The 15,248-nt window shown below is 42.7% G+C and overlaps 1 protein-coding gene across 1 annotated transcript in view; it reads left to right on the forward strand.

Annotated features, from left to right (window-relative positions):
- Positions 1-7,534: 7,534 nt before the first annotated feature.
- Positions 7,535-15,248, forward strand: part of ATP8A2 (ATPase phospholipid transporting 8A2) — a gene marked incomplete at both ends in the record, with an annotated part of 152,134 nt that continues 144,420 nt past the window's right edge. Inside the window, 2 exons of the mRNA XM_082014781.1 lie at positions 7,535-7,635; positions 7,744-7,870. Coding sequence (XP_081870907.1) covers positions 7,535-7,635; positions 7,744-7,870 — 228 coding nt within the window. The remainder of the gene's footprint in view (positions 7,636-7,743; positions 7,871-15,248) is intronic.

Genomic DNA, 15,248 nt, shown 5'->3' on the forward strand with positions numbered 1-15,248 from the left:
GGACTGTGTATATTGCTGCTGGTGTCCTACTGTGCAAGCTGGTAACCCAGAGGGGCTTGATCTGAGTGAATAGTCACCCAATTAATGCAATGCTGATGCAGATACTGAACTGTACTATTTTGTCTAGTTTGTTAGTGTTGCATGGTGGCAAGCTTTTAATCTTACTAGACTCAAAATAGTTTGGGTTGGAAGGGACCTTTAAAGGTCACCTAGTCCAACACCCCTGCAATGAGCAGGGACATCTTCAAGTAGAGCAGGTTGCTCAGAGCCCAGTCCAGCCTGACCTTGAATGTTCCCAGGGATGGGGCATCTACCACCTCTCTGGGCAACCTATGCCAGTGGTTCACCACCCTCATTGGGAAAAATGCCTTCCTTAGATTTAGTCTAAATCTGCCCTCTTTTAGTTTAAAACCATTACCCCTTGTCCTATGGCAACAGGCCCTGCTAAAAAGTCTGTCCTCATCTTTCTTGTAAGCCCCCTTCAGGTACTGGAAGGCTGCAATAAGGTCTCCCTGGAGCCTTTTCTTCTCCAGGCTGAACAACCCCAACTCTCTCAGCCTATCCTCACAGGAGAGGTGTTCCATCCCTCATCATTTTTTGTGGCCCTCTGGACCTGCTCTAACAGGTCCATGTCTTCCCTGTGCTGAGGGCTCCAGAGCTGGATGCAGGACTCCAGGTGGGATCTCACCAGAGTGGAGGGGCAGAATCCCCTCCCTTGACCTGCTGGCCATGCTGCTTTGGATGCAGCCCAGGAGATGGTTGGCCTTCTGGGCTGTGAGTACCCATTGCTGGCTCATGTCCAGCTTCTCATCCACCAGTATTCCCAAGTCCTTTTTGGCAGGGCTGCTCTCAATCCCTTCATCCCTCAGCCTGCACGGATAGCAGGGTTTGCCTGGACCCAGGTGCAGGACCCTGCACTTGGCTTTGATGAACCTCATGAGGTTCCACATGAGCCCATTCCTTGAGCTTGTCCAGGTCCTTCTGGATGGCATCCCGTCCCTCAGGCGTGTCAACTACACCACTCAGCTTGGTGTCATCTGCAAACTTGCTGTGGGTGCACTCAATCCCACTGTCTGTGTCACTGAAGATATTAAAGAGTACTGGTCCCAATACAGACCCCTGAGGGACACCATTATTATTTTACACTATTAGTGTAAAATGGCCCACTGTGATGTTCCGAATGCCTGGAATGATGGAGTTGGAGGCATAGCTCTTGCTTCCAGCATCACAAGCATTTCCTGATGAAACCATCAAGGTTGTGTGTGTGTGTTCTCTTATGTATTGTGTATGTTGGCCTAGTGACAAGATGGTTGCTAGCTACTTGTCATGGCCTCCTTAACCTAGACTGCAGCACTGAATGTTATTAGTTTAGTCCAAAAAGATTTTAACTGCTTATGCTTAGCCCTTATGTTAGCAAAGAGTTACTTAGAAAGGGAACGGTGTCAGTTCTGCTATCTAACCTGATTAGATGCTATTTAGAGCAGAAGCTCAGTGCTAGTGAAGTTCTAGGTTAAAATATACAGTACTTCCTCTCTGCTCCTTTTTCCTACTCATGATTTGCATTCCTGTGGAAATCTTATACTTGTGACTATCACATATAAAAGATTGTTTTTAATAAATAGACTCTACAGGTGTTCTGATTGGCCTCAAACCCCAAGGAACTCCCTTGGGAAAGCTGCGGAAAGGTCTCCTCTTCCCCTGTGTTTTATAACTTCCTATTAAAATTGATGAGATTGATCATGCAAACATGAAAATGAAGTTAATTGAATATCAGACTTCTTAACTGTACCTGCTGGGAGCTTTAAGTTCCTAAAAGGTGCATGTTAGTAACATCCATGGTACTGTTTACAGAGCTTTAAAACAGCTTGGAATAAAACAGATCTAAAAAACCCCTAAATATTTATTACTTCGTAATTTTCTTTGACAATAATAGCTTCTTTTCTTGATGCAGTTTGCTTTACTCCTAATGTCATCTGGGAAGGAATTCTGTTGTGTTTGCTTCTCATGTGGCAAATGAAAGAGCTGTTATGTCTCCAATAACTTCAGGCAGAGCAACTCTTGCATAATTCTTGAGAGAAGTGAGAGAGGTATTTTGCAACTGCAGTATTAACTTAAAGGCTGTTGCTATTATAAACCCGGGTACTTGCATGCAGATGATCTAAGGACATCTTCCTTTGCAGGACATATCCAGATACCAGGAAGCATGTGTAAAATTATTCTTGATATAGAAGAGCTAGAAAACAAAAGCTCTACTGTGAATTAATCCAGACCCTCCTTTCTTTGGACTTGAGTATGTCTGAACATTTGCCTACAATCTTATACTGTTGAACACTGTAGAAGCTTTTGAAATTCTAAAAAATAAAACCTTAGTGCTGTTCATCAGGTTTTCACAGGAACTGGTTATAACTCAAGGTTAAGGTTTCCCAGTCCTGGTGGGAACAAAGCTTTCCTGGAGGATCTGTTAGCTGAGTTCATGCCCTGCATCTCCTGGGAGAGCATGCTGTGCTCTGCATGTTTGAACTCTTATCTTTATTCACTTTCAGTTCACTTTTAGAGTGCATTACTGTTGAACAGTGAAGGCAGTTAATGAAATAGTGCAAGAAATAATGCATTTGAGGTAAAAACAACTCAGCCAAGCTTCAAAGTAACTGTTCATATATGAACTTGTTGATAATTCTCAACTGCAGAACTTTTCATTTGGTGTCATCTTTGGTAGCCTGTGAAGGTAATCCTGTGAAAAGAATGTTATTCCAAGAAAGTGGTGGCCAGTCACTGAATCTTGGGTGGCTTAAGAGTAAACTCTGTGTTTCAGTGCTGGCAAAAGTATGCTATCTCTTTAAATATGGGTCTTCTCCAATGTTCAGTTTGCCAATTCCTTTCTTTGAGGCTAAGCCTGTAACAATGACACCATGTGATCTGCAGATGAAGTTTGGAAGCTTCTGGTGAGGCTCTACTTTTCACTCTGAGGACAGCTGTCTTTCAAATGTGTCTTAATTCAAAACAGCCACTTAATACAGTAGGGGGGACACAAGGAACTAATGGCTACTTAAATTTTGACTTGTGACTGTCTAAGCATAGAATGATGGAGGAGCTGAGGCTAGAAAGGACCTCTGGAGAGCATAGTCCAACTTTGCTCCAGTGGGGTCAGCTTCTTTAGCTCAGTGTCCTTTCTTCTACTAGATCCTAGTCCTGCAGAGAGTGTGCAAAATCGGTAGGATGATTCTTGGCTGCAGCTCAATATTGCTTTCAGGTCTAAACTTGACAGGATGAAGCCTGTATGGTGAATTCTGTTGCAAACCTGCTGTTTCTTGTAGCTTGTGGCTCTGTTGTCTTGGTGAGGTGCTGGATTGCTCTATTATCACTTCTTAAAAATGGAACACATGTTAGAGCAATCCAGCACCTCACCAAGTTAGAAGACAGAAGTAGTAACTAGCTGGCTAATCTACTTAAGTGATAAAACTTCAGTAAGAGTTCTCCTGTGGCTTCTGACAGTTGGCAAGCATCCCTGGTGACTCATCTTTTAAAAACACTACAGAATTCACAACACTTTATTTACTCAATCATAGAGAAGCTATGATTTTTACTGAGCAGACATTAAGGAGACAGATATACATGGAAAATGTCATCTTTGCAGGCCCCGTGAAGTTAAGAGTATTAAGTTATAATTCATTGCTTTTCAAGTGATAACAAATGCAATGTGAATTTGTCAGGGCATCAAGCCTGGTTTATCTTAATGATGAGAGAAAGCTATAAAATCTCTTTATTTTTGTCAAGCTTTAATCCCATCTTTTTTTAGAAAATAAACTTGTTAAATAATGTGAAGTAAGAGCCTTGAAGAAACAAACGGGCTTTTTAAAGGGAGTATATAACTAAAGTCTGACTCATGGCACTTGCAAAGCACGGTGGGAAACACTATTAGACTCCAGCAATAAGTTTCATACCTCTGAGCTGAAGCCAGATGTATTGGATGCTGTTTAAATTCCATAGGGTTCCAAGTTCCATAAAAATGGGTCATAGTAAGTGTTTTACTCAAATTATTATGCTGCTCTACTAGCTTTCCAGTAATTCCACAGAATGTCTATGGGCAGACTGGCTTGCAAGTATCTTCTGAGGTTTTTTGTTAGGCTCTCTTGTTTGCTCTTTGATGTCTTTCTGCTCTACTCAAGTTTATTAAGACTCTTAAAGGTGTCTTGCTTGAAAACGAGTGGGAATAATCACTTAATGGCAGTTTTGATTTTGTTCTGACATCTTTTGACTAGTACAAAAATTCTGCTTTCCCCTCTCTCTGAAGTACAAGTTACCAAGGTGAGAGCAGAGTAGGTGGTGATGCTGGCAATGGCTTTTCATGACTTCTTGCAGCAGGAGCAGTAGTGGGAAGAGGACTAGGAAGGCTAACAGCCGAGCTCAGGAGATAAAGCTGAGCAAATGACATCTTCAAGTGAAGATAGCTGCCCTATTAGCACATTAAAACTATGAACAGGCTATGAGGTACAATGGTCTATCATTAATATGATCCTTGAAGCATGAATAGTTTTAGCAAAACTAATTTGCATCAGTGTTGCAAGTCCTTGGGCAAATAACAGGGAAGATGCAGGTCTTGTGGGAGAGAACTCATCCCAGAGTGAGAAGTTAGTCTGTTCTAAAGTGAAGTCAATGAGTCTGATCCCTTTGGATACAGGGAATTAAACACTGCTGAATAAGAGCTGCTCAGACTTCAGCTTTAAGTCCCACCACTGCTGGAGGTCGTCAAATCTGTGCTGTCTTTATCTATAGCCTTGCTCAAACAAGGAGCAGATGTGAAGTTGTTTGTGGTCAGGTCTCCTTGAGGGGGATGCCTTCTGAAGGTGGTGTAGCCTCTGGCACTGCTGCCCACCCTCACTAGGAGCCCTTCAGAAGCTCAGGGTTCCTTAACTGTTATAAATGTGGGGAAAGAGAGCATCTACAGCCAGTAGCATAGGTCACTGTCTTCAGCCTTCTGGGTGTGACCTGCTTAGTAATAGGGGAGGGAGGTGGAAGGCATTCCTGATGGGCAGGATTACTGGATAATCTTCTAAAATGAGGTTTATTCCACTAAGAGCTGAAGCAGCTGATTTGAGCCATTTTAAAAAATGAAAACTTCTTAGTACAGCTGTTTATACACACTCATAAGTCTGCTTTGAAAATATTTCAGTGTATCTAAAGAATGAGGCAAATGCTATTGTCCTTGGGGCCCTTATCTTGGAGAGAGCAGCCGAGAGTGTAGTGCGTTAAGTAAACCTAAATACCTCTGAACTTTATCAGCTGTATTGACTCAGTTAATCCTTAAAGTTGTGGGACAGCTTTGTGGTACTTGGCAGTGAAGAAAACCAGTAAGCAGGAGGCTTTCAAGCATCAGAGGGAGTAATGAAAAAGTGAAATAATTAAAAAAAAAAACCCCAAACAAAACAGTTTCTACAGCATGTTTTGTTCTAAGATAATTGCACTTTTGTTTGGGAGCTTGACTAGTAAAACACATGAAAGCTGCTTCCTTGCACTTAATGCTTTTAAGAGTACTATTGTTTGATCTCCTTTGCAGTTATGAAATCAATAGGAAAGAACTGTGAGTATCCAGTAGTGCTCTTTGCTCTGTTCTTCTGAAGGGGAAGATACCCACTCAGCAAGGCTGGGCGGTCCCTTGTGTTGTGGCAAGCTTCTTTGGGCTAAGTAACTTAATATAGTATTATAATGGCATATATAATCTTACATATTTCACTTCCTAAATTTATGTCCCTTTTCACGAAGTAAATAATAGCAGTTTGGCATAACTTTTCTGTCTGAATTAGCGTCAAGTAAAATGGAAGAAAATCAATTAATTAGCCTCATACTTAGAAATTCAGCTTAATGTTTCCAAAGTATGAATTCACAATGTGCAACACTTGCCTTGGGCAAGTGACAGTGCTGTTGAAACCGTATTAGTTTGTTAATTACATTAGCTTTATTGGCTAGCTACTAGCATTGCAAAGGGGTTTTTTGTGTGTACTGGACTATATTGTAAGATGACTGGGTAACGTTGCCCTCCAGTGGCTAACGTCTGGAGGATACAGAGCCTGTGTTTGCACTAGCAATAAGGAATCGGTCATTTGGAAAGTCTGGGGTATAAGAGTAGGATGTTAGCTTAGACCTATAGCCTACTGAAAAAAGACAAGTACTGGTAATGTGTGAGAAATTAGTGTGTTCAGTATTTTAAGGTTGTACTGGGACTGAACTTCCTCCCTCAAGCTGTGTTTAAGAAGGACATAATTTCAGGCAGCTCTCCTCTCTTCATTGAGAGAGGCCTTTTGAGCCACTGTCGAAAACTGGTCGGCTCACAGTTCATTACAGTAGGATCTTAGTTTTGTACAGAAATCGGAGATAGCTGGATTTGGCGTTACTATAGTTGCTTCCCAATATTAACTTTGAATGGACTTTTCCAATGCTACTTTTGCTAGATTTGTATGAAACAAGTTGTCTTATTCTTGTCTAGAGCCACCCATACTAGCCTGTAAATCCCTGGCTTCAGTAAACTGATGTTCTTATCTAATATATTTACATCTGAAGTAACGTAAAGTACCTTCATGGCTCAGAATGGAAGGGGAAAGCAGTAAATCTGGCTATTTTGAGGCTTGATGGAGGAAATAGCTTGCTCCTTTCCCTTCTGTTTGGGCTTTCTCTTAATTACACGCTGTGTCACTAAGGTTGGAAAAGACCTTTACAATCATCAAGTCCAACTCTCAACACACTACCACCAGGTCCACTAAACCATGTCCTGAAGTGCCACGTTTACACCATTTTTGAACAGTTCCAGTGACGGTGACTCCACCACCTCCCTGGGCAGCCTGTTCCAGTGTTTGACCACTCTCTCGGTGAAGTTGTTTTTCCTAATATCTAGTGTCTGCAAAGCTAAACAATGCTTCCTGCGACGCGAGTCACTCCAGAGCAGCTGGAGATAATGACTTTAAAGTCAAAGATTTCGCCTTTGAAGCTGTAGGTGTGAAGCAGAGTTTGTGGTTTGGTGCTGTTTTTTCCCTCTATTCAGCCTAAAAACGAGCCTTGTCTTTCAGTGCCGCCCCCGCCCCGCGTGCCGCGCAGGGCGGGTGCCGGGGCCAGCGCGCCGCGCGACGGGCGGGTAAGGGGCCGTGCCGCGGGGACGCCTGGCTCCATGCCCGCGCGCTCCGGTTGCTGTTCTCCTGCTGCCTGCTCGCAGCCCCGCCGCCCCCGCCGGGAGCTCCTGCGCCGGTACCGGCCGGGGCGGGGGCTCTGCGCCCCTCCCCGCGGCCCTGGGGCGGGGCCGGGGGACGCGGGTACCGGCGCTCTCCCCGCTGCCGGCTGGCTCCGGGCGGGCCCCGCCGCCGTTATTTATCGGCCTCCGCCGTGCCGAACAGCGGGGAGGGTGCGCCCGTCGCCGCCGCGCGGCCCCGCCGGGAGGTGCCGCTGCCCCGGGAGCTGCTGGCGCGGCCCTGGCTGACCGCCTCCCCTCTGCGCTCTCTCCGCAGGACCCGTCTGTTCCCCCTCGGGCTACAAGAAGGCGGATGATGAGATGTCCGGAGCCACGTCCTCGGCGGATCTGGACGAGGCACCAGCCCGCACCATTTACTTGAACCAGCCCCAGCAGAGCAAGTTCCGCGACAACTGGGTCAGGTACGGGAGCAATCCTCGCTTCTCCTCTCCCCGGTGACAGCCTGCACGCCCCACGGCTGTGGGCAGGGAGGGCTCTGGTCCCCTTCCCTCCCTCTTGGCCCTGCCCAGACCTGGCTTCAGCACAGCAAGGTCTGCTCCTGCCGCGGCAGTGGGGTTCGCTGGCCGCAGTGAGTGCCCGGGTCTGGATAGCCGTAGAGGGGAGAGGCAGCAGGGAGGGATCCAGCAGCAGCCAGCGGTAAGCTTCTTGCATCAACAGTAGTGAGAGAGGGGAGCTCCTAGAGCTGCGTGGGTGAGATACGTGGAAAGGTTCTCACTTGCAGCTTTGGTAGAGCCGCTGAATTTCGGAATAACAGGATCTAATCCCGTAGTCTTGAACACAAGGGTTAACCCATGAAAATCTGTTGTGAGATTTGGGTAGGATTGGATGTGTAAACTTCATGGAGTGTTCTTTCAAAGTAGCAGCATGTAATTGTAAGAATAACTAGACCAGGTGTTTAAAAAAAAAAGGTATAGAATAGGAAAGAAGAAAAGAAAAAGTAAGTCTAACAGGACAGGAATAACCACAGAGTTTACAAACTCGCATCCCCATGCGTACAAGGCTATGGTTCACTTGTTTGCTTTAATTGAAGACCAAAGGGAATTTACTTTGGCATTTGGAGCCTTTCATTGTAGAGGTGTGTGTTTAAGACTTCTATCAGTATCGTTAATGCCATGTTACTGCACTTTGGAAACACAAATAATACGCACTGAAACATGCAGTATGAGGGTGCGTAACATAAGCAAGTTGTTGGCGGTGCTTGCCATGCTTGCCCTGTGTTAGCTCAGTGAACAGATGGCACTCATCATGACTAAGGAGTGCTATTTAGCAGGCTTCTGTTTGTTAATGCAGATGTTTGGGTTATTGTTCAAAGAACAGTTTACACAATGACTGCTGTTATAAAAAGAGAGGAACTCTATAGCCTGCTGAAATGGTGATTTCCATTAGCCTGTTTGTGTATATTATCAAGAGCAGTTCTAACAATATCCTCTGGAAGGATGCTGGTGTTCCAGGTAGTCCAGCACCTTATTTACACAGGATTTTCTCCTCAACTTTTATTATATACTTGTCTTGGAAAGTCTATGGATTAGGAACAGTTAAAATGGCAGATTTTCTTAGTGTTTTGCTTTTTCTATGTGGGCAGCAACACTGGATGTTTTCTCACTTTATTTTTATTTTTCCTTGACTAATTATGAGCTGAGTTTGACCATTTTCTATGGATAGACTACTTGTGCTTTTCCTGCTTTACAGAAAGAAAAGCAGGGAATAGAGGGTTGGCAGAATCTGTAGTTAACGGTTTTCCTGAAGGGATTCTGTTCTGATCTGTCTTAATCTTATGAAAAAGTAGTGTGTGACTCAGCTAACCAAGAACTTGATCTTGACAGTGCTATTACCAACACCTGAGAGCTGTTGTGTCCAATGGGCAGTCTGGAAGCCATCTCCTGGTAGCTCTAAAAGTTCTTCAGTAAGTTTTTGTACCTTTGCCTCCTGACAAGGGCAACTTGAGTCATGAGGAATATTGGTGTGTGCAGGATAGGACAAAATGCAGGTAATGTAGTGGGAAAGTAGAGATGTTTGCATTACCTGATTAGGGATCTTGGATCCTTAGTGTCACTTGGAAATTAAGTTCACTTTATAATAATTTGCTGCTGCTGCTTAGTAAGAAAACTTTGATCTCTGACTTCTTTTAAAAGAAGGGTGGCAGGTTTTGGCTGTGCTCTCTCCATCCTCGGGATTAGCCACCTTCCTTCAGCCTAGTGGGAATGAAGGCAAAGGTATCTTGAGCTCATGGTATCTGAGCAAGGGTGCGTTGTGTGGAGTACGAATGGCGGTTTATTTATTGCTTGCTTATGTATATTGGAGCTTCTCTTGAGGAACTGCAGTTCTGTTTTGCCCTCAGACTTTTCTACTTATTGTGTTCAGCTTTGGGATTTCTCAGTGCTGTTGGATTTGAAGATGTATTGTCTCCGTAGGAAGCATCAGTGTACCACAGCGCAAGGCGTTGTGTAAGGGGATAAACACCTATGCACAAGGGCTTGTGGAAAATGGAACTGAAGGAGACAATGAACCAAGTTGTAAACCATGTAGCTTCTGACTGTGGCCTTGTTGGTAGTCATCAAGGATTCTCTGAGCAACAGTGGGAATTTGTGAATGTTCATAGGAACTTTTCCAAATTAAGGGGTAGCGTGGAATCGCTTGCTGAAAACTAAGCAAAATACAGCAAGAAATGGAGGTGCAGAGGGTGGGAGAAGGTAGGTCAGTGGTATGGCTCTTTAAGATGTTCTAAGCATCTCTTTTTGAGGAGAAGAGGCACTGTTAAAAGTGAATTTCTATGGTTGTGGGAGCAAAGGGAAAAAGTGATAAGCACCAATATTTTTAATTTTGGGCATGGTAAGCAAAACTCGTAATTCCCTAATGCCACTTCTGGATAGCATGTAGTGCTATTGCAAAAGCTAAGTGGATGGCAAGACGGCACTAACGCTTCCAAAAGTTTTGAAGTGTGAGGATGTAGAAGGAAGAACTTTTTCTTTCCTCAGGTTTTCTGGTGCTTTCTGGTGTAAATAAGTGAGTTTATGAGAACTTGTAAAGCAATGGCTAATTTTTTTTGAGCTCTTCTAACTTTTCCACAAACGATTTCAGAACCTGGTGCTGTAAAACTTTGTAGGCTGGATCTAGCTTGGTCCTTTATGTGTGTGTATATATGGCTGTCACTATTCTTTACTGCAGCAGCAGTGATTCCTTTTGTAGGAACATACCTCTTCTACCTGTGTTAGAAGCTGTTTTCATCCCTGCTATGTTCAGTTTGAAAAACTTTGTGTATGTGTAACACTTTTTAATAAAGGGTTCAAAGGTAAATGATGTTCCATTTTCAGCTGAAACTTTGAAATACATAAAAAATGGAACACAATTACTTTGTCTAATGCAGCTGTAGTTGTGGTATTAAGTATGTTTGCTTTTATGAAGTTATCTAGTACCTGTTTTGGCTTGTTCAATGTACATAACTTGATCCGGGAAGCACAAAAATGCTGAAATGACTTTAAGGACACTTGTAATTGTCTCCAAATTTTCAGAGTACGCTGCAGTTGCTGTATGTGATATTCTTATATTCAAGGCCTGGTAGTGCATCCTGGTGCAAGTCTGACTTGCATCTGCATCAGGCCTCCAAGTTCAGCCTTGGTATATAGCTTGAGTGGGAGGTCAGGGGCAGAGCAGCAGTCAGTAAAGGGCAAAATTCTGCTTGTATGCTTTTAATGGATCTTGAATCCAGAAGTTTTGTTGAAAAGTGTCTCACCAGAACAATTTGGTGGCTTGATCTATTAGGGAGGTCCCAAAAGATGCATTCTGCCATCCAGAAAATCCTCAGTTCAGAAACTTGTTTTCCATACAGGCAGAAGTTAAATTCTGCTAGAAAAGATAATGAGCAAAAAGCCTTCAGTGTTCACTTTCAAACTGTACAGGGTCTTAAAACTTAAGCAAACTGGTGAGAATGAATTTCTTGTTTCATAAGACAGAAGCACAATAGCTAGGAATTTAGCACTGAAGATTCTAACTGTACCTTTGCTCTTTAGGGTAAAACTGCCCTTGTGTTAAACTTATACTTGGTAGAGCTCAGACACAGTGTGTACTAGTGTTTGTATTATATTTCCAAGTATCTTCTGTTGTCATGTGAACAGATAACTTGCCTGATGGTAGGAAGGTGTTTTGGAATTCTTCAAAGGAGGGATGTATTATATTCTGAATTATACAAGTCTAATCACATATTAAACTCATCTTGTAACTCTCTTCGGTTCTGGGTAGACACTGTTATTAACTGAAAAGAAGTACTCAATAGTGTTACGTACTTCTCATAAATAACCAAAGACTTAATCTTCCTGCAGTGCAGCTGTTGCTGATACTGTAATCTATCATAATGGAAAAAGCTTGGGTGCAGCTGTAGAAGGGTTCTTTTAGCCATAAAAACTCAACTAAATGTTACTGGTATTGTATGCATGGTGTTGATGTGTTTCTAGATGGTGCTGATGTATTTGAAGTTGCTGCATCTTTGGTCTTAATGGGCTACTCCTAGGGCTGGAGCCTCTGGACAGTTAAAACTGTTGGATTTTGCTTTGAGGAAATGTCTGGATAAAAAAAAAACACCCAACAACAACAAAGCAGATGTGAAAGTTCTACTGCCATTCTACCTGCTGCATGCTGGGCTCTCTGGCATCCTGAAATTGTTTGTGGTTTTTTTTTTAGCATCATGCTGGATTTTACATATCAGCAGTAGCAACACAGCAGAGGAATTAAACTGGGTGTTTTTCCTCTTTTTAGATAGTCACTATTTAAGTGACTTCCAGACACTGGAGCCAAAGCTTAAATGCAGTCTGACTTCATGCAAACAAAGCTGCTTTCCCACATATTTGTTGAATAAATATTGGCCTATATTCAGCAGTGTGTATTCCCTTGTGACTCTGCATTTCTACTTTGCCACTGCTGGTGATCTGTCCAGATAAACATGTGTAAAGGAAGAGACTAAATGTGTTTTGGTGATTCTTTATGTAGTCTGAGGGTGGAGTCAAAGCAGGTGTCTTTCATAACTTAGAGGTGGCATGTGCAATAAATCACACTTTCTGAAGTCTCTTGCTGTTTATAAAATCACTTAGGTTGGAAAAGACCTTTAACAATCAAGTCCAACCGTTAAAACCTTGCACTACCAAGTATACCACTAAACCATGTCCCTAAGCACCACATCTACATGTCTTCTAATAACCTTCAGGGATGGTGACTCCACCACTTCCCTGGGCAGCCTGTTCCAATGATTGACAACCCTTTTGGTGAAGAAATTTTTCCTGATACCCAGTCTAAACCTCACCAGCACAACTTGGTGCCATTTCCTCTTGTCCTGTTGCTTGTTACTTGGGAGAAGAGACTGACACCCACCTTGCACACCCACCTTGCTACAGCCTCCTTTCAGGTAGTTGTAGAGAGCAATAAGGTCTCCCATGGTCCCCTACACAGTTGTGTGCATAGGCTTCTGCTCAGTGCTATGGTCCTCGTTGTTAGCCTGCCAGTGGTCTGTAGAAAAGTAAGAAATTCTCTGAAGTTGATCTAAGAAGTCAAGAACTGTAATAACTGCTTTGCATATAGTTTGTGGACTGTGAAGATATTGTGAAGTTTCAAGAGAAGTGTAAGTACTCATTTCTTCTACCGCTCCCCTGCTTGTCACTAAAACAGTAGCTGCTTAAGTTGTGGTGGCACTTGAAATTAATGGTTTTAAAACTTGAGTTAGTGCTCTGGCTTTTAGAGATTAGCTAAATCTCTAAATTAGCTAGCTAATTAATGTGACTTATTTTGATTTTTTTTTTTGGTCACTTTCATACCAATGTTGTGTGGTTTACTGTGATGCCTATTTTGCATTTGCATAGTCATTAAGCGTGGTACTGATCTTCCTTTATTAGACAGCAGTATTTCTAGGTTAACTGTTCCAGTCAGCTCTATTTTACTGAGTTGCACTTGCCAGAAGGGCTACTGAAAAGCAAGGGCATATTTCTGTAGTGATGACCTGACAATATCAGAGCATGCTGTAACAACATCATGCTTACAGAGCTTTTGGTGTCTAAACAGTCTTTGTCTAATGTATTTGGTACTGAAAAATAGCCTGGAGTTTGTTCCCCTTTCTGTAGGGATTGCATGAATAGAGAACAAATGGAAAGGCCTTTTCTGTTTGCATGCTTTAGGAAAAGCCTCCAGGGTACAGAATTTGGAAGCAAAAATGCTATCACTTCTGTTAAATGTGACCATGAGGTCTTGTTTTTAGGTTAAACTGAGCGTAAGCAGTCGTGCTAATGCCTGCTCTTGTATTAAGACTGCCATGAGCACTGCTGTAGGAGGCCTTTCTAGTAGAAGTAATACTTGCTTTGGCAACATAAATTATGTTAGTTTTTTCAGTCTTTCACTGTCTATGTATGGCAGATGCCCTGCTGATACTGGGGCATTTGGCACAAGATACTGTAAGTGTGAAATCCATACCCAGTTAGGAGTCAGTCTTACTGAACTGGAGAGTAGTAAGACTTGTGCTTCAGTTGACAGCAGTTCATAATGCATTTTCATGTATTTTTGTCTTTGGTCTATACGAAGATAACCACAATGAAGCACTTGAAGATAAACTTCTGGCTGGTGCAGCTTCTTAGGAAATGCAGATAGCTCAGCCAAGCTGGCTTTGTCAGCCTAAATGTTTTGCTCCTGAGATGGAACTTGTGCGTTAGGGTAGATGCCATTGCTTCTGCTGGCAAGTAGTGTTAATCAATGAATATTGCACTTACCACCCTGCTTTTTATTAGTTTTTGGTGTAGGATGCAACATTAATGATGTAAGAATATATTTGAGATGTCTGTGATAATTTAGATTTCCCCTTGTGTAAAACAGTCCTAAACCTTAGTGATTGGTTGTCTAGCTGACAGCTATTTGCTTCTCTTTTTTTTTTCAAGTTGGTTATATATAAGGTCTTGAATTTAGCTTTAAGTAAACTCCTTCAGAAGAGCTTCAGTGTCTTATTACAGCAGACCCAAACCATTCTGGCCCACAAAAAACAAGCTCTGGTGGAACTTGACCTGCAGGGGAGTTAATGTGCTAACTTGATATGCCCTGAGTCTTTTGAACCTGTATGAAATGATCTTTTTTTTTCTCAAAACGTATGATTTGGAGAGAGAAGGCGGCTCACAGATTCTAAGATGTGGTCAGTTCCTCCTGTTACAAAGGAAGGGAAGAATAAGTCTTCCAAATGTGCAGTGGTACCTTTAGTTTCTTGTGGTAGGACTCCATCCTATAAATGAATGAATGCTTGCACTAAAACATGTAGGGAAGTAGTGAGGTCCTTGAGATGAAAACTGTCCCACTGGTAAGAGTTTTCACAAGTTACTGGGCACTGCAATTTGAAGCTGCTAGAAGTGTTTTCTGCCAAAGTTCAAATGGATTAATTCAATACATTTGATTATTCCTAATCAATTTCATTGTCTGTGTGGAAAATTTAGGACAACAGATTTATCCCTCTTCTGCAGTGTTGCAATGGGTGCTTTGGGAAATGTTTCAAGGTTTGATGTTTTAGTGGCTAGGCGGAAGAATGTCCTTTAAACAAATTATGACCCATTTTATCTTTTGACAATATATGAACTTGTATGTGTAAGGTGTCATTACAATTATAGAGAAACTGTAGGGGAGTGCAGGAAAAGATGGAAAGAAAACAGGGACTTGGACTATGGACAGTGGTTGCTCCAGAGCTGGGTGACAGGTAATCTAATGTGATGTCTTTCAGTTCTTTGCCTTGCTCTGGCAAGCTTTAAGCAATATTATCTTGTAGGATTCAAGTCTTGCACCTCTTACTGTGCAAGAGCAAGTCTTGCTCCTTTTACACTCTTGTATTCTGACCTGAGCTCAGTCTGTCTCAAACTCACTAGAGTATTTAAGTACCACATACCGTTTTCTTAGCTGATGGAAACATACAGGCCATATAGAGAGTGGTGAAACCCTTACTGGCTGGATCCTTTCTCTGCAGGAACTGTAGCCTCAAGGGTTCATCTGACACAGCAAAACTGATTAA

This window comes from Phaethon aethereus (genome assembly GCF_964289735.1).
Source record: "Phaethon aethereus genome assembly, chromosome: 1".
Lineage (NCBI taxonomy): Eukaryota > Metazoa > Chordata > Aves > Phaethontiformes > Phaethontidae > Phaethon > Phaethon aethereus.